Genomic DNA, 26,085 nt, shown 5'->3' with positions numbered 1-26,085 from the left:
TGATCCCTAATTGTTATTAAATTATTTGTAAGCCAGTTCGTAAATTAATCTCTCATATAAAACCTGATTTTGAAATACACAGACAAAAAAAAAAAAAGGTTCACTTATTGTTATTAAGTCATTCATTACAAAACAATAAGTAGAAAAGTAGAGACTAATAATTTATGTTTTGATCTGACAAAATTTTTGAAATACCTTGAAATTTATTCAAGAGCCATGTCCATATATGTATTTAATGGGGAAACTTATAGGACATTTCGAAGTATCCTTTAGCGGGCTTTATTACCCTTTAGAGGATTCATTTGATTAACCATTTTAATCCACATAAATTTGAATTCAATGAATCCAATAATCTATCAAACAAATCCTAAATAAACTTGGAATTTTCCATTTTTTTCCACTTTTTGTTTTGTTTTTAATGGCGTTTTTCAACAATAAATCATTTTGTGAAGCCTAAATTAATGCCTAAATGTTTATAATAAATAATTTAAGAATATTCCCCATCGAATAGGATATTTTATGCGAATATCGGATAAGAATTGCCTAAGCTACATAAATACAAAAGATTTTATCCTTTCAGGACCGAATTAAAGAGGGAAATTTAAAAATATTTAATGTTAAAATTATTCTGAATTGCCCTCCATAAAATTTTGCATTTGGGGAACATTAGTTCGGAAAAGTTTTTAACTTTTAGCATATATAATTTATATGTATTTGTTGATTTAGAAATTTTGAAAAAAATTTCCAAGAATTAAATGAATTTGCTATAAATATATAAATTGAAATTAATTTATAAAAAAAGTTAATTTCACTTCTTTCCAATCTTGAAGAGAAAATCTAATCCAATTAGTATCTATCAATTATTTTAATAAGGTTTCTTTCCCAAAAATTAGGAAAATTCTTTGACATTTTATACATATTCAAACTCGAGAAAATCTTCAATATTTTATAATTTTTTTGGATGAAAATATACACTTAAAATAAGGGAAAGTTTATGGCAGTTTGAGGGACTTCTGGAGGCAAATAATCTATTACACGAATGTGTCCTTGTGATCTGCAATAGAGATAAGTTATAACCATCTATAGTCGCAGAGTTCAGAGGGTCGTCAATATACTTTGCGAGTTTTTGACCCTCAGACAATAATAACTTTAGATTGAGACTCCATTATTTTGTTTTCTTTGTTATGGTTAGCAACTTGTTGATATATAATTCCCCATATATCATCTATATAAATCAACCACTTGAGGAAAAAAACAAATACTTGAAGATATCAGTAAAGCGATAGGAACGATTTGATTTTAGTTTCTTATCGTTCGATGAGATTTACAATGGGCAACACGTTTTGGTAATGATTTTAAACTCAAAACTATTTGTCTGTCTAATAACAAATTACTTATGTATTTGGAACATCTTTGATAATTATATGTAATTTGTAGCTAATTTGTTTTTGAGCTAGAGTAAATAAATTTACTGAAAAGCTACACCCACAGATCATAGCAAGTAATTGTACTAAAAAATGTGGATATATATATATGTATGTACATATATAAGCTTGGGTAACCCTAATAGCTTTTTGCGAATACGTAAATGCAAAACGATTTGAGGCTGCAGGTAATTTGCACAATTTGTAGGGGAACCGATCCGATGCCGCGTTATGTTATAGTATTTGCCACTTGTCTGAATCGGCGGGGGTACAATTGATGGCCATGATTTCATTATAAAAGATTTAAATTCCAAGTTCAAACCGAAATCAAAACAAACAAACGAATTAGTCTGGGGTAAATCCTTGTAAAGGGTTTTCTTTCGTTTATTTTCAAACTAGTTAGAGTACAGTGGGGAGTGGGTAGACTTTATCTATAGAAAATTAACATTACTCAATATACTCTCAATGGTGGCATTGACCACACGTTCTTTGCCAGCCGGTGAACACTGTAGTTGAAAGAATTCGGGTAAATCCTCTTCGGCCTCAAAGGCACTTGTCTTATTTGCTGGCAACCATAAGTCCAAACGATCATAGATAACACCAGTGGGTCCCTGCTTGATGAACCAATCAATGGACTCACGATCCTTAATATCTGAACCCCACAGGAGGATCAATGGCACTTGAGCCTTGGCACGCTGTACCAACGAAGGATCCGCCTTAATGAACACTGCATTTGGTACTATGCCAGCCAAATCGAAAGCCTGGGCAAAATTGATGCTCTGTTCGACATTTGCAGCACGTGGATCGGCAAAGGCATTCTCCGTGCTGGCACTCAGAAATAGAACTGGATACATATTCTGTTTGAAACGCAACAAGGTACACAAATCGGCATCGAAACTTTTCAATATATTGAGCCGCCCGCAGCCATATTTTTGCACCACTTCCAATATGCGATCCACAAATAGATTCTTATCAATGGTTTGCTCACTCTCGTACAAGCCATTCGCTTTCAGTTGAGGCCATTTGATTTCAATGTCAAAGCCCACACTGAGATTAACTTGCTGGAAGAACTGCTGAAGTGTGGGAAATAGACGTTGCTCCTCATTGGCCACGTTATTATGAGCAGGATATTCAATGATTTTGTTATTAATAATCTGATAAGTTTTCAGTTCCTTCAATTGCTCGTAGGTGATGTCTTTCAGCAAAACTTCTGTGAGATCAGCGCGGCTAGTCGGGGTCTTGGAATCGATGCATACCCGTATGGCATAATCATGATGGATAATGGGCACCAAGTCACTGGTCAATTGTACATCAAATTCAACTAGATCGGCACCCAAGGCGGCTGAAGCCAACATGGAACCCAGAGTATTCTCTATGAGGGGAGCTGCATTGGAGGCCATGGTTAAACTCTTGCCCAAACCACGATGTCCTATCTCGAGTGAAGTCCAATTGGAACGCCAATAGTTCACAAAACTAGTTCGAAAATCAAAGCTGCCATTTGTCATGGGTTTAACCAGAAGATACTCCAAGTGAAGGCTACCAATTACTCGTTGCCAAACTGGTGAGATCAACTGAAGATTCACTTTGCCCTCGCTTTTCTTTAATGTATGTGGCTGCAAATGGGCATAGCCCAGCAAACGTATCACATTGTTTGATGTATCCTCGGCATAGACCTCCACCAGATAGGCCACCTGTTCTGCCTCCGCAAGAGTTATATGAAACATGAGTATATCCTGCCTGGTGTAGGGTACTCCATATTCCTTTTGACGCCTCAATTTGCTATTGCCATAGGACATTTTCACGTATTCCACTTTGGCACGAGCTGAAGTCAAAATGGGCTGGAGCGTAGCAGGATCTACAGCTTGTAGGCGTAGACGTAGTTGTCCTGCTGCCGTCTCGGGAGCCTCTTCCTCTAACATAAGAGCCTCCAAACCGAATATCTTAAACTGAACAATTTGTCCGCTCTTTTGCAGCCAACCGCGTTTTAGGTCCAGCAAAATATCTGTACGATTTCCAGGCAATTTTGTTGTATTAAATGATCTTGCCTCCACACCCGATTCCCAGCGACGAATTTGCACATTTCCAGGACTCTTCACCGCCGCCGCAAAGTAACGATATTCAACACTACTATTTTGTGGTATCAATACCGATCCCGTCCACACATTATGCATCGCTGTGCTATTGAGCAGAAGAGCCTTAGATGATTGCCATTCACCCAGAATGGGTAAATTGCCCACCAAGGCAGGTCTTTCATCTGCCTGAAGATGTATAGTCTCAGGAATATTTAGCGTAAAATTGAACAGCAATGGAGCATTCCTTTTGGGTGGTATAAAACGACGAGCTGCATAGTATTTCTCATAATACGAATCACTGTCACATTGCGTCTCCACTGGCAGCAGACACAGGGCACTCAGCCAGGCCACGGTGAGAACAGAAAGAATAGTTTTACCAGCTGACATGGTCTTTGGTCAGTGGTCAGTGGTCTGGTCTGATCTGGGCACTACGAAGGCGATTACTGAACTGATTTGGCTGAATGGTCGCCTGCCTTATCGGTCGTTTTTTTCAGAGTGAAAGATTTATAGCAAAAGGCATCATCGTTGTTCAGGTGATAAGCGAGTGACTGAGTGAGTATATATTTACGCGATTGCAAATCTCCGACTAACTAACAGAACCAACTAACTAGCACGTGTGGGCACGAGATGTTGTTGAAAAGCTCAGTAATAGTTTTAATGAATTAGATTTTGAGTGGGGGGCATAAAAAAAAAAGCTTCCATCTCCGCGCTCAATCCATCAAAGGGGGCCATGTTGACCCCCTGATGTTGAGTTGAGCAATTTACATGGTGAAAGTTTCGTCAAATTCGTCCGTGTAATTCATCCGCCTTGCTCAATTACATTAGATTTCGTAACAATTGTCGTATTGTAGATAATCCATTGAATTAGTGTACAGTTTGGCTCAAAAGCATTTTCAGCTTAAAGACTCGTTTTTGTCTCGCGTATTTCCTGAACAACTTCTTAAAACGGATTTAAGTTTGCGTGCCTTTAAGGCACGTTTACGACAGTTTTCTTCGTTTTCTTCTTGGTTTTTTTTTTTATGGGGCAAACTTGATTATGTGGAAATGTGAAATCAGTTGGTGGAACTAAGTGAGAAAAGTCAGGCAAGTCCTGAGCACGTACGTACAAACGGAACTGAATAGAACAGAGCAGACAGGAAATTGAAGCGGAAAATGAAAGGAACATTCAAAATGAGATTATATTCGAATTCGTTCAATATGTTTTTCTATTGTTTTTCTTTTGTTTTTCTTTTATTAGCCATGCTGAATAAAATTCAATTGTCAGAGAGAAACGATCGTGAAAACTGATTTTGGAAACCTAAACTTTAAAGATCGATGCACTTTTAAAGTTAACTGAATTTTCGAACTAGCTTCAACTTTCCAAGAATTGCAGTGGCTTTACCTAATGTTCAACCCTAAAGTTGGAATTTACAACAAAAAAAAAAAGGTTCACCAGTTTCCGCCTACCCTTGGAAAAACTTTTTTTGTTGTATTTTAAAAACTTTTCGACCATTATGTATTCAAATGCTGTTAAAATTAAACCTAGTCTCGGAACGAAATCTTTTTAATATGTTTTTTACATTTATAACACCTTAAAAAACTAAAACAAAAATCAAAAATATTTGGTCCAAACTTCAGTTCTTTAAAGTGAAAAGTACAAAACAAGCAAAAATAGAAGTAAACCTTTTATTTGAAGTGGAAATTTTTAAATTTCATAAAGTTGTTTAAACTAAAACTAATAAAACTAATTTACTGAAAAGACAATCTTTACTATTAAAAATTTACTCCTCTGTAAAAAAGTTTAAAAACTTGATATTGATTTGATATATGCACTTGAGAAATATTATTGTTATTCCTAAAATTTTGAAGAATTTGTCAAACTAAGTTTGTAATTTTTGATTTCTGCTAATTTGAAAAAAATCAATAAGTTTATTTTTTTTACATTTTATTTTATAAGAGATTTGTCACGATTTTTTTTTTCCCTTGTAATGTTAACTAAATTCAGTTTTCGTTAATCGTAAGTCAAAAAGTTTGAGCCCTTTGCAAATTATTAACGATTTTCTTTGTTTTTCAAGCATGTCAGATCTAATCTTCTATTCCAGAGAGGCATTTCTTTAATACACATTGTTTCTGCTTAAAAGCTAATCAGTTTCTAGAAATTAACATTAAACTCGCCCATTAGAAAGACTGTGGTAATGTTTTTTTTTTTTTTTTGCTTAGGCCGTTCATTTTAATTTTATGATAAAATTTGCATATACATAATTAGAGGGCGTTGCAGTTGGGATACTAAAAAACGGAACATAAAACGTTTCTACATTAAGATTAGATTGTGAAGACGACTTGAAGATACCTTGCATAATAAAAAGGGCTTTTAAGTGAATTAAATGAATTTAATGTTTCATCCCAACTTAAGGGTTAACCATGGACTTGAAATGGAAAGAAATATACATGTCCTTAAATCATTTGATAATAAGCTCCTAAATATTTGAATGGATATTGAAATATATTGAAAATTAGTGGGATGAACTAATGTCTTTAATATGAACTAACAAACTGAGTTAAGTTCGACTTTAATGTTATCCAAAGATTAGATTCGTATTAGGTAAGTACTTGGAATAATTTTAAATGATTTCATCAATTTTCAAAAGGTGCTGTAATCGAACAAGTACAATGCCATTGCAATGCAACAAGCAGTCCATGAATTGAAGAAGAAGAAATTAGTGCAAATTTACAACAAGTCCAAATTTAGAACAAATTAATGAAGTCAAACTAAACTAAAGGAAAAAACTCTTTGAAAGTTTTTAGTTTGGGCAAAGTAAGTAATAATAGCATTAATTTAAGACTAATAATCTTTAAATGTTAATTTAATTTATTGTCATTTCAATTTTAATAACTGTATTTAAATCAGAAACATTTTTCTAATTCTAATATGCCCCATAGTTTTTTTTCCTTTTTTAACAGGGTCCGGAAACAGTAGAACTTTCTTTTGGCAACATTAAAACCTTAGCCATTATCTGTTGATGACTCTTCCTCTTACCACATTATATGCCCTTTAACCCAGCCTTTAATGGGTATAAAAAAACACATCGCCAACATATGTGGCATACTTTTAGGGGTCGCGTAATAAAATGATTACTCATACGCACACCCACAAAACAAAAACGAGGAAATTTGAGTAAAGTCAGCAGCAGCAGCAGCAGCAACAACAACAAACAACCACAATAACAAGTACAAGATGAAAAAAAAGAATGTATTGTAAATGAGACCCCCTCACCACCCCCTAAACACTAAATTCTTCCCACTTTCTCCTTTACTACGATGTGGAGAGAGAGAGAGAGAGAGAGAGAGAGAGAGAGCTTCATGAAGGGAATAAGGTATTAAAGTCACGTATTACAGCGGATTAAGGCAACAAAAAAAAAAAAAAAAATTCTAAAAGAAAGGAAGTAAAAAAGGTTGCCAATGGGGAGGCCAAAGTGTAAATCCACTTAATATTAGAATTTAAATAGAATTTGACAAATGTTTTACCCCAGAAAAGCAGTCAAAGCCGCCACAACAAGACTATTAAAGCTCACATAAAATCATATGGCCGTTGGCTTGGAAAAGGACTCACCAATTTTCAGCATGGTCAACATTAACTAAAATGGATGAGCGACAGACTGAGGGCAAGAACGAGCAAGAGAGAGAAAGGGAGAGAGAGATGGCTAACATATTGGAATTTTGCTTGCGGCTTCATGGAAACTATTACGGGTCCTTCGCCTTTGACATCATCATCATCATCGCCATTCTCAACTTCCTATCGTTTCCTTCGTCGACCCTTCGTGCGTGTTTTTGGTGTTGTTGATTTTCGGTCATATTGACATTCATTTATGTCCCTCGCTTCATTAAGCCATAAGCCATGACCATAGACGTGAACGTGTCATGTTCACATTGTTCCCTTTTGCCGACAAGTCAGTAAGAGGACACAAAACAAAAAAAAAACACACACACCCAAAAGGTGACCCTAAGATTACATGGGATTCTCACCAGGATAAGTCAAAAAAAGCCGTCCACTATTTGTAGAAAAACGAAAATTGTTTAACAGTCACAAAATGGACTTGGTTAAGGATGAACTGACAGCAAATTGTGTGTGTGTCGAAAATTGATTAGTTGTAATACTTTTAGATAACAGATTGCTAGATAGATTTTTGGTGTAGTCCATGTTTCTATCTAACTAAATTGATAATGAAGACCTAATTTCGAGAGACAACTGTTTGAACTTCCCCAAAGAAATAATTGAAAATCCGAATGGAGTCCTCATAGAAGGAAGTAAATCTTCTCTTAATTTACTTCCAGACGAAAGTAATTTATTGGTTTTTGATTACAAGAGGAAGTGGGAGAGAGAAGCTCTTTCTTTCTTGGTAAATTTTTAAAAGTTAAATACTTATTTTACGGCTGTATATCACCCATTCAGCCAGATCGAACTACTATATTATTTGTATATAGATTTATCATATATCACATTTTATGAAAAAGGAATGCAATTTTTGTGTTTGCCTCAAAAGCAATAAGTTTACACGTTTTATTTATATAAAAATTTAAATCGATTTGGAATAAATTCTATATAAATTTGAAAATGAGAATCTTATGGTTTGTTATGTAGCAAATTATTTTAAAATTGTAATTTATAGACGATGTTAGAAAATGAGAAAACGAATCATCGTTAGAGGCAACATCTGCATTATCTATTGATAACGTTTATTTAAGATAAAGTTTTAGCTTAAAACTTATAAACTCTCATTAGCACAAGGCTGTGAAATTCAATGACATGATACTCAATGGAAAGCTAAATAGAACGTGTCTCATCTCAGAAATTGGTAAATTATGTAAATCTCTACAGAGTACTCGAAAAAGGACATTAAGCTCCTTGAACAAAAGAACAAAGTCATTAACGTGACCATTTTGAGAAATGAAACGCAGCAACTAATGGGAAATTATGTCTCACGGAAAAAAGGCATTTAAAAATGTTAATCGGCTCAGAAGAACGTCAAAAAGGAAAGCCAATGTCGATGCATTTCCAGGAACCAATTGTAACTCAAATGTCACATGTTTCATAGAATTTCAACTTGTAGAACAAAAACAAACACTTGTTAAAAATGCCATAGAATCAAGGAAAATCATAAATGGAATTTAAATGAAACTAACCTTAACATGGAATGTAATTTCCTTAGACGAATTTTTTTGGTTTTTGCTGGCAATTAAACTTTTATATAGTTTTTTCACCAAATGAATTTTGCCTCTCTCATGTGGAAATGAATTCAATTTCCGGTTTCTGGGTGGCGATAACAATTTTTGCTCTCTACCAACTATTGAACACTGACATGTTTGGACTTCAAGGAAAGAAGGGTGAAAGTTCTAGGTATCAAGGAATGGAAGTGGGAGGAGAAAGAAAATAAAAGGAAGAAACGAGAAATGGAAACAATTTTTCCTCTTACTAGGCATTTGCGGTTATCCTGCATATTGCCATGCTCCATACTTATTTCCATCTGTAGCAAAAATGACAGAAAGAAGAAAAATTTTTGCGGCAACTGGTAAAAGTTTTCTTTTTCTCGCTCTGGATTTCTCTTCAATTTTTGCCCTTTTTTTCTTATTTGAGAGAGAGAGGGAGAGAAAATTCCTTTAATACTTGCAAAAGTTCTTGTGGCAAGTAACCAACATGCAATACATACACACATAGTTGACATTGCCCCGAAAAAAGAATGAGGACGAAGAAAGCAAGAACAAAACCCACTTAGTCGGTGATGTTGTTGAGACTGAAACCCAAACAGATCCTCAGGCGGAAATTAGTTAGGTAGACTTTAAGTGTTGCAATTCCAATAACAAAAAGGCATAACAACAAAAGCCAAATAAACAAAAACCCAAGAAACGACATTGACTGCGGCACTAACCAGCACCCCGCCACGCCCCCGTCCTACACCTACAGAGAGGGGCTCTTTCCACACAATTCTCAAATGCTTCTCGGTATGCTGTTTGTGCGTGTGAGTGCCTGAAAGTATTCAGTGAAATGTGACGAGTGGCAAGTGACTGAGCAGCAGCAGCATGTGTGACGAAGAGAAATAGAAAACAATCGCGCGACATAAATCCAAAGCCCTTCTTTCTCTCTCCCCCCTCCATAAAGTTCAGTACAGTGGGCCAGAGATTAGTGAGAAATCCATGCAAATACGTTGGGTCCTATTAAACAGGAGCGGTTTTATTGTATATGGGGGTAAACTTTCTATTCTGCTGAGTTGAAGTATGAATTGTGGATCGAGGCGGTAAAATGTTAGCAATTTTCGTCACAATTGACAATGGACCGCCAATTAAATCGCTTTTTGAAAACTACAAAGAATTAAGGGGTGAAATAAATACAAGTGTTTCGCTAAAGATTGCTATGGAAAGCTTAAAAATTTCCTATTGTCAACCTTTCAAATACTTATGTTCACACTTAAGGATTAATTAGCTAAACAGAAAATCGAAGTCGATTAACTTATATAAATGTGAAGCTTTTTAAATTGAACTTTATCTTTGAATCGATTGCCAAACGAAACTAATAATTTCATAACAAACACACAGCTTTAACTTCCTTGTTATGCCTTTTTACCCATAAAGGGAGACTTTTCTTTCAGAAGCCGGGCGTTGGTATTTATGTGCTTTACACTTTGTCCATTGCAATCTTCAATCAACATGAACCCACAGTAGTCGCTTTTGCTTTTAACAAAGCGTATGAAGAGCCAAAGTAATATAGCCTCAGGCGAATCGCCGGCCTTTGTGCGATGTCAGACAAAGATAGGGAAAGAGAAAGCAAGTAAGTGGAGGAGAAATTGGGGAGTGAGTGGGAGTGGTAATGTCAGGAGTCCCTGAGAATCTGACTCGTTAGCACATTGGCAGCAGCAGCGGTAACCACCGAGCAGGAGGAGTTGACGTTATGTGTGTTTCCTGCCTCGTCGTCGAGTTCTCCTTACAAAGGTCAAATCAGTTTCAACTGTTTCAACCATCGGTTGTGGCATGGCATATCCCTTTTGGTCTGGTCCTGGTCTCCTTTTTGCCTACTTCGAAATCGGAGGCCAGAATATGCTTGGCCCACTTGTTTGTGTTGAGCAAACACGAAAGAGTTGTGCCAGGTGCCAGGTCCTAGATGGCAGGTGCCGACGAGTAAATGGTTGTTGTTGTTGTTATTATTCTTGTTGTTCCTGTTGCCTGGGTTTCATTGTTCCAACGGCAGGAATATTGATATTGCTGCTGTTGTCCTGTTTTTGTTGCATGTTTCTCATAGCTGACGGCGACACAGCAGAATGGCCCCCAAGGCGCTGCCATTCCAAATATTAATGGACTGTGTTTGAACAAGTTTCGCGGTGTGTGTGTGTGTGTGTGGCAACCATGAACATATATTTATGCTACATTTTGACCAGATGCACATGCTCCACTTCCATGTTGCTAGAGAACATCATCCTGGAGCACTGTGAAATTTTCTGATGATTGCTAATTAAATAAAGCCACCACCTGAAGGATGCAATGAATACAAAGTGCGCTGAGATTGAATTTCCAACAGAGCTTAATGGAAAATCGCTAAAAATAGCTACGTATATATATTTAAGGCTCAGATTCGTCTACCATGTAGATGGAGATTATTTAAGAATAGTCTCGGATAATAAATCAGGTGGGAGTGGTTAAGTGTTTCTAACCGGTCTTTTGCTGCAATTGCTCATAATTCGCAAGTAGTTTTAGCTTTGAGGGTTTATCATTATGATTTTAAAGTCATTGGGTTTGTATTTGAATTTCTGATGCTTTCTTTTTACAGTATTAAAACTACATGGATTCTAATTGCTAAATTAAGTTAACGTCTAAACTGTCTTAAGAGGAATTTACTTTAAACTTCATAAGTTCAAGATAATCAAATAGATATTAATTATTATAGGTAAACACTTCTTGTTACTCTATTTATATATTAGAACTTGGCCAGTTAATTTAATCATCCCGACTGTTTCGTATCACTTTTCTTATACGCTCTGCAAGGATATGCATATTAAATTCACGTCTGTCATGTCATTGAAAGTAACCACTTGATTCTTATCTGCCCAAAGCAGCTTCCGTTTCCTAGCTTATCAACGAATATCCAATTACTATGAAATCACTCCAAACAGTCACAAAGAGAAATCTTTTAATTAGACATAAGCATCCTTTAATTGATTTAACATTTAGTTAGCAGCTTCTCTGATTAGGATAACCGAATGAGAACTTCAACTGTTGTTTGACTCTAATGTTCTTTGACTTAAAAGTTGATTGTAATTGTTATAATTAGCCTATTACAAATGGCTGTTAATTTAGAAGGCCTTAAGCTTAATGCGCATACTGAAAAGGACTTGACATCAGACTAAATTATTTTATTCAGCAGTACTATAGTTTCTTTAAACTAGTTAACAGTTCACAAGACTTTCCCAAGAAACGAAAAATCCGTGTTTACGCGATTTCCTGGTAGTAACTGAATCCTGAATCCTTTTTTCTTGCGAAGTCTGTAAACGATTTTGAAAAACTCCTTTTTAATCCCCATTCAAATCTGGAATCCTTTTCAGCTTTTAGTATAAAAATGGTACTGAAGTGAATATATGTAGTTTGCCATGATATCAAGCCATTCAAAATCACTTTTCTTTAATCCTCCAAAAAAGCAAAGCAAATCATGTATTCGCATTATGATTTTAACATGCTCAATTCCCCAATGGTTGCCACCTGAATATTACCTTATTTATAACACTCATTGTTTCACATTATTTACACACAAAAACACACACTTTCAACTCCCTAACACCCGGCATCCTTTCCCCCTTAATTTAAAGTTATGTTAGCGCATGTGAAAATTCTCTTGGGATACCAAGAGCCAACACACGCCCATCCACACATTTTGTGGTTAATAAAATATTTCCAAAATAAAAAAGAAGGAAAATTCCCAAAATTAGTTGAATTCAGTGTCCTTTAGTGAACCAAAAAGAGAAAGAAAAAAATGGGATATATAAAATAAAATTGCTAAAATGCATAGAAATACTCATGTAAATAAATAAATGCCTGGCTAAAACTTGTGTTGAACAAAATTTGTTTGCCATTTTCAACCATTTTGTTGAAAAGTGTTTTATTTCGAGTACAAAACTAAAGAAAGAAAACAATGGCAGCAACAGCTGGCACTTTGGGTCTGGTAAATATTTTCTTTATTTTGCTTTTGAATGGAAAGAGGGAAAACTTTATCCAAGCAACTTTAAACTAGCTATGAAAGAAATGAAAGTTTTTTCGGACAAGTATTTTAATTAATGCCTCGCTTAAATAATAATAATAAATAATTCTTCATGCCAAAAAGAGAAAAACCTGCTCTGAATTACCTGGCTGCGAAAATTCGTAGAAATTCTTAGGCAATTTTTTTTTTTTACTCTCAAGGCCTTTTGAATGAAATTGCAGTCATCGTTGCGTTTTAAAGTAGTACGAAAATTGCTGCAGTTTAAGGACTTGCCGCATTAAGAGCACACACACACCCACACACACACGCACACGCACACTGAGTTGATGGAGAATATCCTTGGGTGTGTGTGTTTGTGATTGCAACTTCCAACAATCCTTGCTGGCATTCTTCATTTTATCATGCTATTGGCAAGGGTTTATTTTTCTTTGCACTCCTCCCAAAAAAATGGAAATTTTCTACCCCAGATCCAAGCATCCACACATGACTTTCTCCTAGAGTTCCCCCCCCCTCGCTTTATACATAAATTTCTCTATCTCTATGTGTGTTATTCCAACATATTTATTCGCTACTTAGGAAATATTACGTTTTTTTTTTTTTTATTCTGCTGCCATAAAAAAAGCCAACCAAATCTGCTCAATCCCAAAAGAAAATATAAAAGGGGATAGAAAATTCTCTGGGGTAAAGTTTTTGCAACTTGCTGACTTGAAGAGGTGAGAAAATTTGTTGAAAAATCCTAGCTTAAGGTAAGGAAAATTGGCGTTGATTTAACAAGAAAGTTGACACTCGCCAAAAAGGAAATAGTTGTGACTTTAATGCCAAAATGTCGACTTAAATGAAGATGCCCAAAACTAACCTAAAAGGTGTATATATGTATGTATGACACAGATGTCCTCTGCAGATGTCCTTTTAATTTTTTATTTCTTAATTAAATTTTTGCTTTTTACTGTCACCCATATGAAACAGATGTCATCTGCAGTTCAATACATATTTTTGGCCATGGTCATTATCCTTTCTGGCAAATAAATTCCCTGAAATATTATGTGGGTTTGGTTTGGTTTATTTTTTTTTTTTTGTCTCTTCTTTTCTCCTGACCTGACCTAATCGGCTTTTGGGCCAAAAGCTTTGCAATTTGTTACATTTTATTTCGGGGAGGTAGTAAACTGTTGAAAAGAGTTTTCTTTCTGTCGAATTTCCGGAAATTTTTTGCTTCATACGAATGTGAAGGGTAGAAAGCTGCTTTTGGCATAGTACGGCCAATTGGGTTTACATTTTAATATAAAATGCTTTCGTTACAACTTTGATTGTGGTAAACTGTTAAAGAAGAGAGTGTGTGGGAGAGAGGGAAAGAGAAGGGAGAGGAAGAGCGGGAGAAAGGAACGGCAATGTGCATTGGCATGTGAATGAGACCCTTTAACGATACTCAGTGTAAGCAATAAGGCACAAGGGAATCGAATTTCAGGAAGTTTTTATCTGTCTGTCCAACTTTCTGTATGTATGTATGTGTGTTTATGGATGTGTGTGTGTGTGTCTATATCTTGCCTGTCATCGACTACATAAAGCGATTGAATATTTATGCAGCCTGTGACAGGACGAGCAACAATTGAAGACCCTTCTAAGGCCCCCAAGAGTGACATTTGGTTAATTTACATGCAATTATCTTAGGTTTAGGTATGAGCGAAAGTCCTGTTTGCTATTTCGTGCTTTAAAACAAAAATAAAAAGGGACTGCTGGAAATCAATCTATATCTAAAAATCTATATATTTAACTGTAATCTATAGAAAACTAAATAGATTAAGATAGAGACAAAATGTTCTCTGGGGAAGATAGTTTTATAATAATATCCTTTACCCATGCAATCGGAAACCTCATTTATCTCTGGGGGAAACTGTTTTTGGTTGAATTTCCACAAACAATACAGAAATAGACAGACAAATTAAAGATTTAATGGAATTGAAGGAGTTCAAAGGATGATACATTTGACAGGTTGCCATAGTCCATATTTTTTTCCTAAAAGCTGACTCCATTAAGAGCTCTCTGTATAGATGAGCAGGAATTCAGAATATTCTGCAACATTCATTATTAGATGTAAAAAAAAAATTGGCCACGCCAAAATCAATGATTAATCATAACATATATTGAGATAGACATATAAACCCATAAAAGGACACCCCATTATGTATCTGTCATATCTATTAAGAAAAGAACCCATAGAAAAACTTGCTAATGAAATCACTTCTAGATTTCTGAATACAAGTTTCTTTTATTAAGCCATTATGTTAAGTAATTTTGTCAAATAAATTGAAGCAAAGAAATCATAATGAGGATAACGTTCAGCGCCCAAGCGCAAATAAAACTAAAGAATAAAAGGTGTTAAACGAAGCTCCGTCATTAGACCTCATACATGCAAGGTCTCATCTCTAATCGACCGTGTCCTCAGTGCATAGTTGTGGCTTTTGGGCATTGGCCATTTAAGTTGATTTGGTCAATTGTTATTTAATTAGTACACGAAAGCGGATGAAATCCCATTGCATGAAATTGTGTTTGCATTTATGAACATTCAGATTAACTTGTCTCTGCCGTAACTGCCTCTGTCCCTCTTGCTTTTCTTTTCTCTCATCATTTCTCTTTGGGTGACTGCAGCTGGTGCCTTGTACTAGCTGTTGCTTAACTTTTCTATAGCATACTTTTCAGGGTTTCAGTGTTAAGGAGTCTGAATGGTGGTGTGAGTATGAAAAGTTTTTCTTTTGCTATATAATCCTTTTCCTTCTCCTCCTCCTGCTTCACCATTTTAACTTCAAGGAGACAGCCTCAGACCAAGTTGCATTGAAAGTTGTCTTTCTGTGTAGCTGTGTATGTGTGTGTGTGTGGGTGTGCGGCATTCATTGAGTGACGAGAACAGTTTTTGAATTTAAATCCAGACAGTAATTATTTTAACAACATCAACTGACATCTGACTGAAATGCAATGATGTTACTACTAGTGATTATATGTGAATGTGTGTGTGTATGTACATAAGTTGATTCATTAGTAGTTATTTGTTGCTGCCGTAAAACGTGACAAGTTTCTGATATGAACTAATGAATACGACAAGTTTGCAAAAGTACAAAAAATGGATAAAAAACTTTATGGCCATAGATGATAATTTTCACTCACCCAAATAGTTATTTATTTAAAATTAAAATACCAACACAAAGCTCTGAAATCCATATGAAAATGTAGAAATCTTTGCATACATAATTCTATAGAATTTCATATCCTGCCAAGTTTGCCTCATTTGCATTCGTTGGACATTTATTTGTACATTTCTCAGAGAAATGTTTAAAGACATTTCTTGTCACTTTGCATTATCTACTTGGATAATGAAACGAATGTGTCAGGTGAATTTTCTCATAAATCATACAGGTGGCAATCACAGACGGATCAAGAATGATGGAAAATTGCCCCCCAAACTACACCATAAGAAAATTACATCCAAAACTTACTATAGTCTGATGAGGAATGAGGAATTTCCGGTTTGGCTATTACATACTTTAGGGGATAGGGAATTTGCTACATTTCACATCCTTAGATCCGCCACTGGCGGCAATCAAATATATGGAGAAATCAGGTGGCAAAAAAAGGGTTAATGTGATTGATGTGCTCAAGGATGTGCTTACCAAAAGAAATTAAGCACTCCATTTCATCCCCGGCCCTTCCCATTCTTTACCTTTTACTGTCTAGCACATACTCAGTCATATGCAAATATGGACACAGGACATCAAAAACAACAACAACAGCAAGGATAACATTTTTGCCGTCGCCTTGGCACACTAAAACGTCATAAGGCAAAAGTTTTATCAATAAAAAACTTCTTAAATTTGTTGTTGCTGCTGACTGCAGCACATCATGCAAGTGCCAGTGCCAAGATGGGGGGCAAGTTTTGGAAGTGGGCGGGCTAGAGAACATTTCCTTGACGCGTTGTCATGGCATTTGCTGTAAATGTTTGTTGTTCTCATTGTTTTTTTCTTTTCTTTTTTTTTTTTTTTGCTCGTTGTTATCGACATTAAAATTGAATTCAATATGCAATTGCATTTGCAGAGCAAGGTGCAAAGGGAATAGGGCGTGGATTGGTGGGGGTGCGGCAAAGGATAAGCATAACAATGCGCGAACATGGCCATCTGTGTGAATGATTCAATGTGCATGTGTGTGTGTGGGCGAGTCCCTTTGCGCTATCACATTTTTTTCCTCTTATTTTGAAATTGTTTCCAATCGACAATTGTGTGTCCTTGATAGCTGAATGAGGTGGAAACCTAGTTTCTCTTTCATTTACCCGCACCTTAGTAAAGGAATCCCCTAAAGGCACAAAATTCGATTAAAACATGCAAATGCAAGGAAGGGGTGACCCTATTGAACAGAAAAAGGAATATGGATAAGGGTGAGTAAGATCAAAGGGGTCATTGACCCTGATCTAGAGATCTAAGCATACCAATAATTTGTTTTTTATAAACACAAAAATAAAAACTCTTCAAATTTTTGTTCTGAATCTAAGAATTCATAAAACAAACATTTTTCTTTATTTGTAGACCTTTTTCATTTGAAATATTGTTCAGATGAGTGTATATTATCCAAGGTCTGACCATTATTTTTTTATATATTTTATTTTCTAACATAAACATAATTAAAAAAAAAAGGAAGAGTAATTTGCAGTCCGCTTTGACAATTCTGTCATGCCATCTCCCAAGTAAATAGGATCGGTTCGGACCGTTAAATTTATTACTTTTTGAAGATCATCCATAGAACAAGGTAGCATTGCTTATAACTCTGATGCCCGGTGGTACAACGCCATTTTCACTCGAAGTAGAAGCAGTCGAATTCAGCTTAGATGACGATTGATTGATGGATCCTTCTGGTTTATTTACGGCAGCTAATTTCAACGTGGAACGTGTATTGATACGGTTATTATTATTGGCATTCCTATTTTTTGTGGCATTGGGTTTACTTCCACAAATGCTTGCTGCCTTTTGACGTACCGAATTATTAGCCGATTGTTGGGCGTAAGGATGTGATGCCACATGTGCCGGAGTGCTCACAGCGGGGCGGGAATAGATAACACGACCCCGTTGACCGTTTGGGAGGGGCATCGTTCGTACCACCGGTTGAGGAAAATCTTTTGGATCATCAAAAGTCTCCACCAAGCATTGATATACTTTCTGAGAGAAAGTGAGCTTTTGTCGGGGGTTCATTTTTTCCATCTCTATTCGTATGATTTCGGGGAAAAATACATAACTTTCGTCGGCTGACATGGTTGTGCTTTAATAAATAAATAACTTATTAAATTACTTAGTTTTATTCATAACTGAATACACACCTCAAAACAAATCAGAACACGTTTTTCTTACACCAGAGTTAAAATATTGCCACACTGCTGTAAACCAGTTTTTTGATAGTCACAGTTGGCAGCACCAATTTTTTAGTATGGCAACTCTGTTCCGCTCACATGCTAGCACTCACATGCTGTTTAACACTAGCACAGAATTTCAAGACAAAAAATATTTGTTTCTAACAGAAACTTTATATCTAATAGATATAAAGTTTCTGTTAGAAACAAATATATTATCTATTTTCTGATTTTTAAGATAAAAACCATTTATATTCATTTTTTTAAGTTGACAGTTAAATTTCAAAATGAAACTTAAGTGTCTAAAGCAACACTGGAAGTTTTATATCTTATTTAGTGGTATAATTAAGTCTAATTCAAAATACCATTAGCTGAAACCAAAATGATTAATTCCGATTGATAAGACATGAGCGAGCTAATGGACAAATGGAAACGAATGAAAAGAAAATAGTTGTTAAACAAATGTCAATGGTTAAACAAATGATGTAGATTAAAGAATGAAATAAAATAAGTTGTACTCGAAGGTGGCAGTAAAAGGGAGCAGATCGAGGCGCGGCGTGGTGGCTAAAACGACATTTCAGTGTCAAAAAGGAATGCGAGGCGTAAATCAATAACATATACATACATACACAACTGCAAAGGGGAAAGGATAAAACCGTGAGGCAAGTGTATCTAAAGGGTAGTGGGGGGCCGGAGAGAGTCAGGTGGTGAAAGGTAAGAGAGGGTGGGGTAGGGAAAGGTTGTTAGTCTAACGATAAACAAAGCTAAGCCAACAATAACAACAACTAGGACATGCATGAATGGCCAAACAAACGAATGAACGACAAGTGAATGCCTGAATGAATGCCGAGGACAAAGTTGTGGGTTTTCCTAACCAGGTAGTTGTAGTATTAGTCCTTGTCTTCCTAGAACCATATGTACGATTCGTTGTTCTACATACGCGTGTAAATTTGTGAGCTTCACCTCACAGCCTTTACCTGTGCCTCACTCTGTTGTAATTAAGTTAAAATTTAAGCACTTTTGCCTTGACCATTCATCGATTTTAAGTACTACGATTCGGGTTATGATTCCGTGTTTTGTGTTTTCAGGGCAATTGAACAAGGATATAAGCAACTATAAGTTCCTTCGAGCATGATACGAAAGCCTTAATATAATGGCTTATTTAATATATATTGCGCATATATCAAGTTGTCGCCGCCACCACCCCTCCCGAAAAATAGGAACAACAACTTACCATCAAGGCAACCGTCTGTACTTTGCTTTATTACAAAATCACCTTACTGTTGCCGCTTCCTGTCATGCACTTTCAGTAAGTTGTTTCTGTCCGTCCTCCTCCGTCTTCTTTTGCTGTCAGTGTTTGTAAAGTGGACAGAGAGAGAGAGAGAGAGAGAGAGAGAGCGAGACTACCAAAGGAAGATATGAAGGAACAGGAGCCATCTGCCATCATCTGCCGCCATCGTTTGCTGAGATTTGCGCACTTTTACTCGCTCATCGCCAACTCATCTTGCGATTTTCACTGAATTTTCTTTTCATTTTCTCTGTCATTTGTGTGTGTGTATGTATGTATGTCTGTGTTGCATTAAAATGAATGAAATTGTCCCAGAGCAAAATGTTGAATTGGGAGAACCAGAGAAAGTCCAGAAAGATTATGGCTTGCCCAGATTTATGACACTTTTTTTCTTACAAAAATAACATTTTTACTTCTTTCTTTTTTTTGAATTGCCAGTTAACTTTCAACTTGTTGACTCTTCCAAGAGACACACACACACACACAGAAAAAAATATTCATTTGCATTTGCATTTAAATGATGACAAATGAAATGAAATTCAATTTAGATTCTGCTGTTTGTCATATCTTTTACAATATTTATGTGGGCATACCAAATGCCTAAAGGTAAACACTTCCTACATACATATATTTCAATTTTCAATGTTGTCAACTGCAAATGGCTTCACTTCAAATAGTACCTTAGGCCAAAGTGTTTTTACCTTATTAATCCAACTTTGTTTTTGGTCACTTGTTTTGCTTTAAGTGGCTACCTCCCACTTAAACACCCACAACCACCCGCTCCTTTATATCCATTCAGAAGTTGTAAGCTAATTAAATGTTCATTATACGCCACGTTGCCCATGAAGTGCTCTAATTAGGAATTAAATTAAAAAGAGGAAATATGAAAAAGCCATAAAAAATGTTGTCAGACCAGAAAAAGAAGAAAAAATAAACACATATATATGTATATGTATTTCTTTTTGGCTTTCATTGCTGCAATTCAATGCTTTACACTGGCAATTAAATTGACCATTTAGCCAAGTCAAGTTAAAAGAATTGTAAGCAATAAAAAACAAAAAAAAACGAAACAAACGAAATTTTGATTTATTCAAGCGTAAAGAAGATAAAGTAAAGCGAAAGATTTTAAACGATTTAGCAAATCGAAACGATAAACTAAACATAAACTAAATTCAAATTCCAATTCGATTAAGCAAATGACGTGCTTTATTTCTTTTTTAGCTTTTTCTTGTGCTTGTCCTTAAAGTGAAAACTTCTTGATGAATCTTAATAATGTTTAAGAAATTGAATAAATTTAAACAAACTTTAGAAAATAAATCGAAGTTTTACCTCATTCATTGTTCAACGTAAATTTCAGTATATTTATCAGTAAATTTTTCAAGGTTAATTAAATCTTGCCTAAATAAATAATTTAGTTGAGGTTCAAATTCTTTGTGAGTTCATTTCAAATAAAGCAAATCCTTTAAATGCCTTTGATTGAAAGTCAAAGTTAGAAAAATCTGTTGTCGCTTTGTAAATATTTAATTTTATATCAACTTTCTTTGATTTATGTATGCAAATTGTAAAACCAAAGTGAGACATTTGAGACGAACAACAAAAGGCTCATTGTTTGTGGGGGCCGAGGCTTTAGGGGCTGTTAAGTATATTGCCCATCATAAAAATCAAAAGCATAACAATAAAACATTTATTGCTGCCGACTTTTTGGCGCTTAAGCCCAGAAAATGTCATCCACTCGTGAAATCGTCTAGGCTAGGCCACAAGTGTTCTTTTTTGTTTTGTAAATGAAAAATCATAAAAAAAAGGGGCGAAATCATTGGACAACTGTCAGTGTCGTCAGCCTCGGGCTGGGTATCGTGGTTGTCTGTCTGCATTTCGCTCTCTTTTTTTAAGCTTTTCTTAATTACGCTTTCAGCGTCATTCATGTCCTGGCCAAGCTTCTCGGGGGGATATAGCACGAACGACAGCTCAGATGAGCTGCCAACATTTTTAATGGACTTTTTCACAGTAAGCCACAAACGGCACAAAAACTGTTAAAATGCAATAAATTTTTATAATTTCATTTGAGCTCGGATTTTTCGTTTCCGGTCGAAATCAATTAATTCATAGTCTTAACAAAAAAGACTCATTTGCTCGTCCCTCTGGCTAATTTGACATGCTTTCTGTTTTGCAGCTCCCACTTTTCACTTAATGTGATGGCTGGCTTAAGCCTGCTTTTTGCTAATTGCGGTTAACCTTAAAGCGGTTCAGTCGATGTTTGCGTCTCGTCCCCACAACTAGTGCCAACTCGTTGGCCAATTCCCCAGCCTAATTAGTGGTAGTGCACACAAAGACTGTGCTGGTACACAATGGTGCTAAATGTTGGCTAAAACTTGCCTTTTGTTAGCTTTTGGGGTATCAAACATTGGAACTGTTATTGGTAAGAATTCTGCAAACGAACTTTTAAGATACTCACTGGAATTCAACACCAATTTCTAGTTGATTTTAGCTATTTTATTAAATTCAACATTGGGTAAAGACATAAAATTGCTGAATCAAGAAAATGTGTATGCTTTGTTCATTTTGTAAAATAACATCTAATAAGATATGTAATTCGATGAGCTGTTAGTCTGGCAGCCCAAAAGCACATAGTTGCCAGAATTAGCAGACTGTTTAGAGTTATTTAGCTTGAAAGATGAAAACTAACTGCACAAACTGGCCACTTTTCTGAATTTAACTAAAGCCACTCGGGCCCAAAACACGCTTAAACAAAATAAATTTGGCATTAAACGAAAGAGAAAAATTCCACGAGCACAACCTCAGATGTGCCTTGGCGATAAGAAATTTTGGTAAATGTTTACTATTACTACTCGGGCCCAAAACGCGCTTAAACTACATAATTTTGGTATCAAACGAAAGAGAAAAATTGCACGAGCACGACCTCAGGTGCGCCTTGGCGATTTATTTCGTAGTTTTTGAGTAATTAACAAAAGAAAATTAATATTTTTAGCGGGACTATAGCTAAAAGTAGCTTTTTCCGGCTAAAAAAAGCTGTTCAATTTTGAGATGGTGTTGCCGAATGCCGAATTTTGGATACTCGAATACGCGGGCTTTTTGAATCTTTTGTTAGCACTATTTTGAATCTTTTGTTAGCACTATTCTCAACAAACGAAAATATTGTTGAGTTTACAATATTTCTTGATTTTATGGAACAAATATAGTATAGAATACAATATTCGGCTGCCAGAGCAGCCGAATATTCCTCGACTTTTGAGTTTAGATTAAAATATTTGGCTACCAGGGCAGTCAAACAGCGCGCCAAATAAAAAATAGCGTTTGACAACACTGAAATCTAGCTTTACCCGATTTTTCCACTTTTCAACACTGAAATCTCGAGTAGTAATAGTAAACATTTACCGAAATTTTATGTTTTCAGCGGTATTATAGCTAAAATCAGCTGTTTCCGGCTTAAAAACCCAATAAAATTTCAACCAACTAACAATCTATCTTGAATTTATAGAACAAATATAGTTCAGATTACAATATTCTGCTACCAGAGAAGCCAAAAATTCCTCGATTTTATAATTTAGATTAAAATACATATTTGGCTGCCAGAGCAGTTAAGCAACGCGCAAAAGAAAACGACAGACTGGCAACACTATAATCCATAAAAATAGCGTTTGCCAACACTGAAATCAAGCTTTAGACGATTTTTCCACTTTTCAACACCGAAATCTCGAGTAGCTTAAGTAAATATTTGCAATCACAGTTATCCTTGCTTTTTCCTGTCATGTGGTTAGGTTAAGGTAGATCACAATTATTGTTTCTGTTTCATTTATTGTTTGTGCGTTGCGAGAGACAGACATTCTACGGTGAGTATTATTTTTTATGATTATTATTTTTTTTTTTTTCGGTATTCCAAAAAAAATATTAGTTTCAAAATAAATTAACAATGTCCAAACATATTTTTAACATCTCAGGTCTTTTGGACATCAGCTAACTTTGATTACAATGCTGGAAAATATGGAAAACATACAAAGTTTCGAGGACAATATGCGTGATTTTGATAAAAATATGCAAGAATTTAATAAAAATATGCAACAATTTTTTAAAAGTATGCGAAAATTTAAGAAAAGTATGCGACATTTCCATAAAGTCCAACAATTGCGCGGCATAATGCCACCAATCCGTAACCTGGGTTCAAATGCTATTGTACATTCGGTAAGAAAGTGCTTATTCAATTGCGGCGACTCAATTTAATTTTCTTCAAACAATCCAAAAAAGACACAGAAGAAATCGATAAATGCTGATAATCAGACCATAGAACGTTCCCATCGCAGGAAGCGCGATGACGTTGAAGGAGCTGATCGCCTAAAAAACCATTCCATGCGAAATGAACTTAAGCCAAAGGACCGTATTAAACGCTCGCGCCAATTCAAAGGGCGCCAACAAGATGTCGTTTATATCATGATATCTTTAAATTTCCATATCTCATTCGCCCACTAAACTTTCCCATGAAATGAAGGAAACAAAACACAGATTACACAAACATTTCTTGGTATGTATAAAATTCTGTTTTACAATCTATTGAACCATTATGATCCTTTATTAATCTCCTTTCAAGGAACCTGCCAAAACACGAAAAAAGCCGATAAACCCGATGAGTCCCGATAAATGATGATACGAAGCAATGTTTTCATTTTTCCACAACACAAATTTTCGTGGAATAATTGTAATAATTTTCAATTAAAATGCATTTCGATCTGGCCTTATTGAAATGCATTTCCACGTAAATCTGTACCCACATACAAATATAAATAAATATTTTAATTAGCATTGGCTCTCTAATGTGTTCCCGATTGTGGCAACAAATTGCATTAATATTAAATCAAACGCTTTATACATTTTTTTTTTCTAGCAAGGTGTGCGCAACGAGACCCAAAAGTATCGAAAAACCAAAATGAAATAATTATTATTTGAGGCTAGAACCAATGCAAAGTGTCGCATCGTGTCGTGTTCTGCACATTAATGGCTTATAATCTCTTACCATGACGAACCGTTGGTCACCGCAGGACACAACAGGACACTGACTAATGGCTTGGGTGATTAGTGGGCAGAAATGGATGTTGATGCATGATATGCGTTTGGTATTGACAATGCGGGCGGCAATGTGGTTGGAGAACCTCAGAAGCCTCCAACTTAATCAGTGATGTGAAAACTGTCAACTGCGGCTTTTGGCAAGTTGAACCGCAATTGAACCGAAAAACGAATGCAATGTCATGTCAGTTAACCACACCAAAGCAAACGAAAAGATTTCACATTTTTCTGTCACAATAGTTTACATTCTGTTATTTTAACTTTGCCCTCCTTTTCCGAGAACAACATTTACATTTAAATTATTTGTTTTTTACAACGGAAAAGGCTTAAAGTCAATGTCAATTACATACATTTGTCCAAATAAGCCAATAAATTAGTCAATTCGCAAATTAATATAGATATATATACATAGATCGACTAGTGGGTTTTAATACTTTGCTTTTTTTCAACAGCTTTGTTAAGAAAATTTAATGGGTTGATTTGTAAATCTTTATCTTGCTGAGGTATGGAATATTGTTAAATTTTTATAATAATAATCTTGGATATTTGATAGATTACAATATTTTATGCATATTATATGCAAATACCTTTTTTTTGTCGTTTTTTTGGCATTCCTTTAAGTTCGGCTATTTAAAATGTTTTCCTTTGTAAATAGAAACTTGAGATTCTCCCAAGAAATAAGCTGGTTATAAGTTTATCAGAATAGTTTTTTATTTGGAAAACCAGAATTAATTGGGAAACGGATGTGAAAGGAGTTATTAATTCAGAGAGATGTCAATATTTGGCATCCAACAAATTTATTCGTTTGAATAAATGTAGACAGTTTTGAATAATATGAACTTAAAAGGATCTCAAAGTTTAGGATCAAGAAACATATTTCTTTATACTTGTTTTGAAGTTTTGGTCCTTCGATCTTAATCTTAATATTAAGTAGATTTCAAAGTTATTTAAAGAATAACAATATTGTTTGCATGTGTACTGTATACATAGTTTACCCATTTGGAACATAGGGAAAAAAGATATGGATTTTGTCCATTAACAATTCCTTTTTAAAATTTCCGCTTGTCCGTGCTTCCGCTTTCAAATTTTTAATGATATATTTTTAACGGCTAAAAGGAGTCTTGTCTTGTCCAACTTTTAAGTGTATTTTTAATGTAGATCGTTTTGCTAGGCATCTGGCAATCGTCTATTTTCTCTAATTAAATATACAAAAATTATTACACAACTTAATCAAAATAAATTTGCAAAGTTTGCAATCAAAATTAATTGCCTTGCACTTTTTGTTTTTTGGCCTCCGCCTAGATATGAAAATTTCTGCTGCGGTAAGCGTTAAAAGGAAACTTTTTCGCCTAGAAAATAGAACTTGGGGTGTTGGTAACCTCGGGGCCACAATCCCTTGATTGTAATTAATTTGCAAACGCAGTGGCAGTTTAAGTATCAAGTTTGTTGCTTTCGGGTTTTTGGCTCTTTCAATGGGAAGGAGTCTTATGTTAGCTGGAAAACTTTTTGTTCGGGCTTGAAGCAGAAAAAGACTGATAAATTGAATTGAGTTGGCGCAGACCGCACGCAGTTGCAATTAATGAAATCTGCAATTGAAATGGGCCAAAAACTGAAACTCGATCCCTCTCCTTTTC

General features: G+C 35.4%; 2 protein-coding genes and 1 long non-coding RNA gene across 4 annotated transcripts in view; 1 reads left to right on the top strand and 2 right to left on the bottom strand.

Moving 5' to 3' along the window:
• ktub (Tub domain-containing protein ktub) overlaps positions 1-26,085 on the bottom strand; it is a 34,683-nt gene that overhangs the window by 2,227 nt on the left and 6,371 nt on the right. The window lies entirely within an intron of this gene.
• Positions 1,770-4,081, bottom strand: LOC137577577 (glycerophosphocholine phosphodiesterase GPCPD1). Its single transcript, XM_068291077.1, has one exon. It carries the CDS (start codon positions 3,881-3,883, stop codon positions 1,856-1,858), a length of 2,028 nt encoding a protein of 675 aa, XP_068147178.1. The 5' UTR covers positions 3,884-4,081; the 3' UTR covers positions 1,770-1,855.
• Positions 23,098-24,190, top strand: LOC137577469 (uncharacterized). Of its 2 annotated transcripts, none has more exons than XR_011032417.1 (4): positions 23,098-23,226; positions 23,335-23,575; positions 23,645-23,912; positions 23,979-24,190. It is a non-coding gene; the product is annotated as an uncharacterized lncRNA (long non-coding RNA). The 2 variants fall into 2 exon arrangements; XR_011032416.1 differs by having other exon boundaries at positions 23,639-23,912.

Source organism: Drosophila tropicalis, unplaced genomic scaffold, assembly GCF_018151085.1.
Source record: "Drosophila tropicalis isolate 14030-0801.00 unplaced genomic scaffold, ASM1815108v1 contig_593, whole genome shotgun sequence".
Taxonomy (NCBI): Eukaryota; Metazoa; Arthropoda; class Insecta; order Diptera; family Drosophilidae; genus Drosophila; species Drosophila tropicalis.
This window is presented reverse-complemented; position numbering and strand designations above follow the sequence as displayed.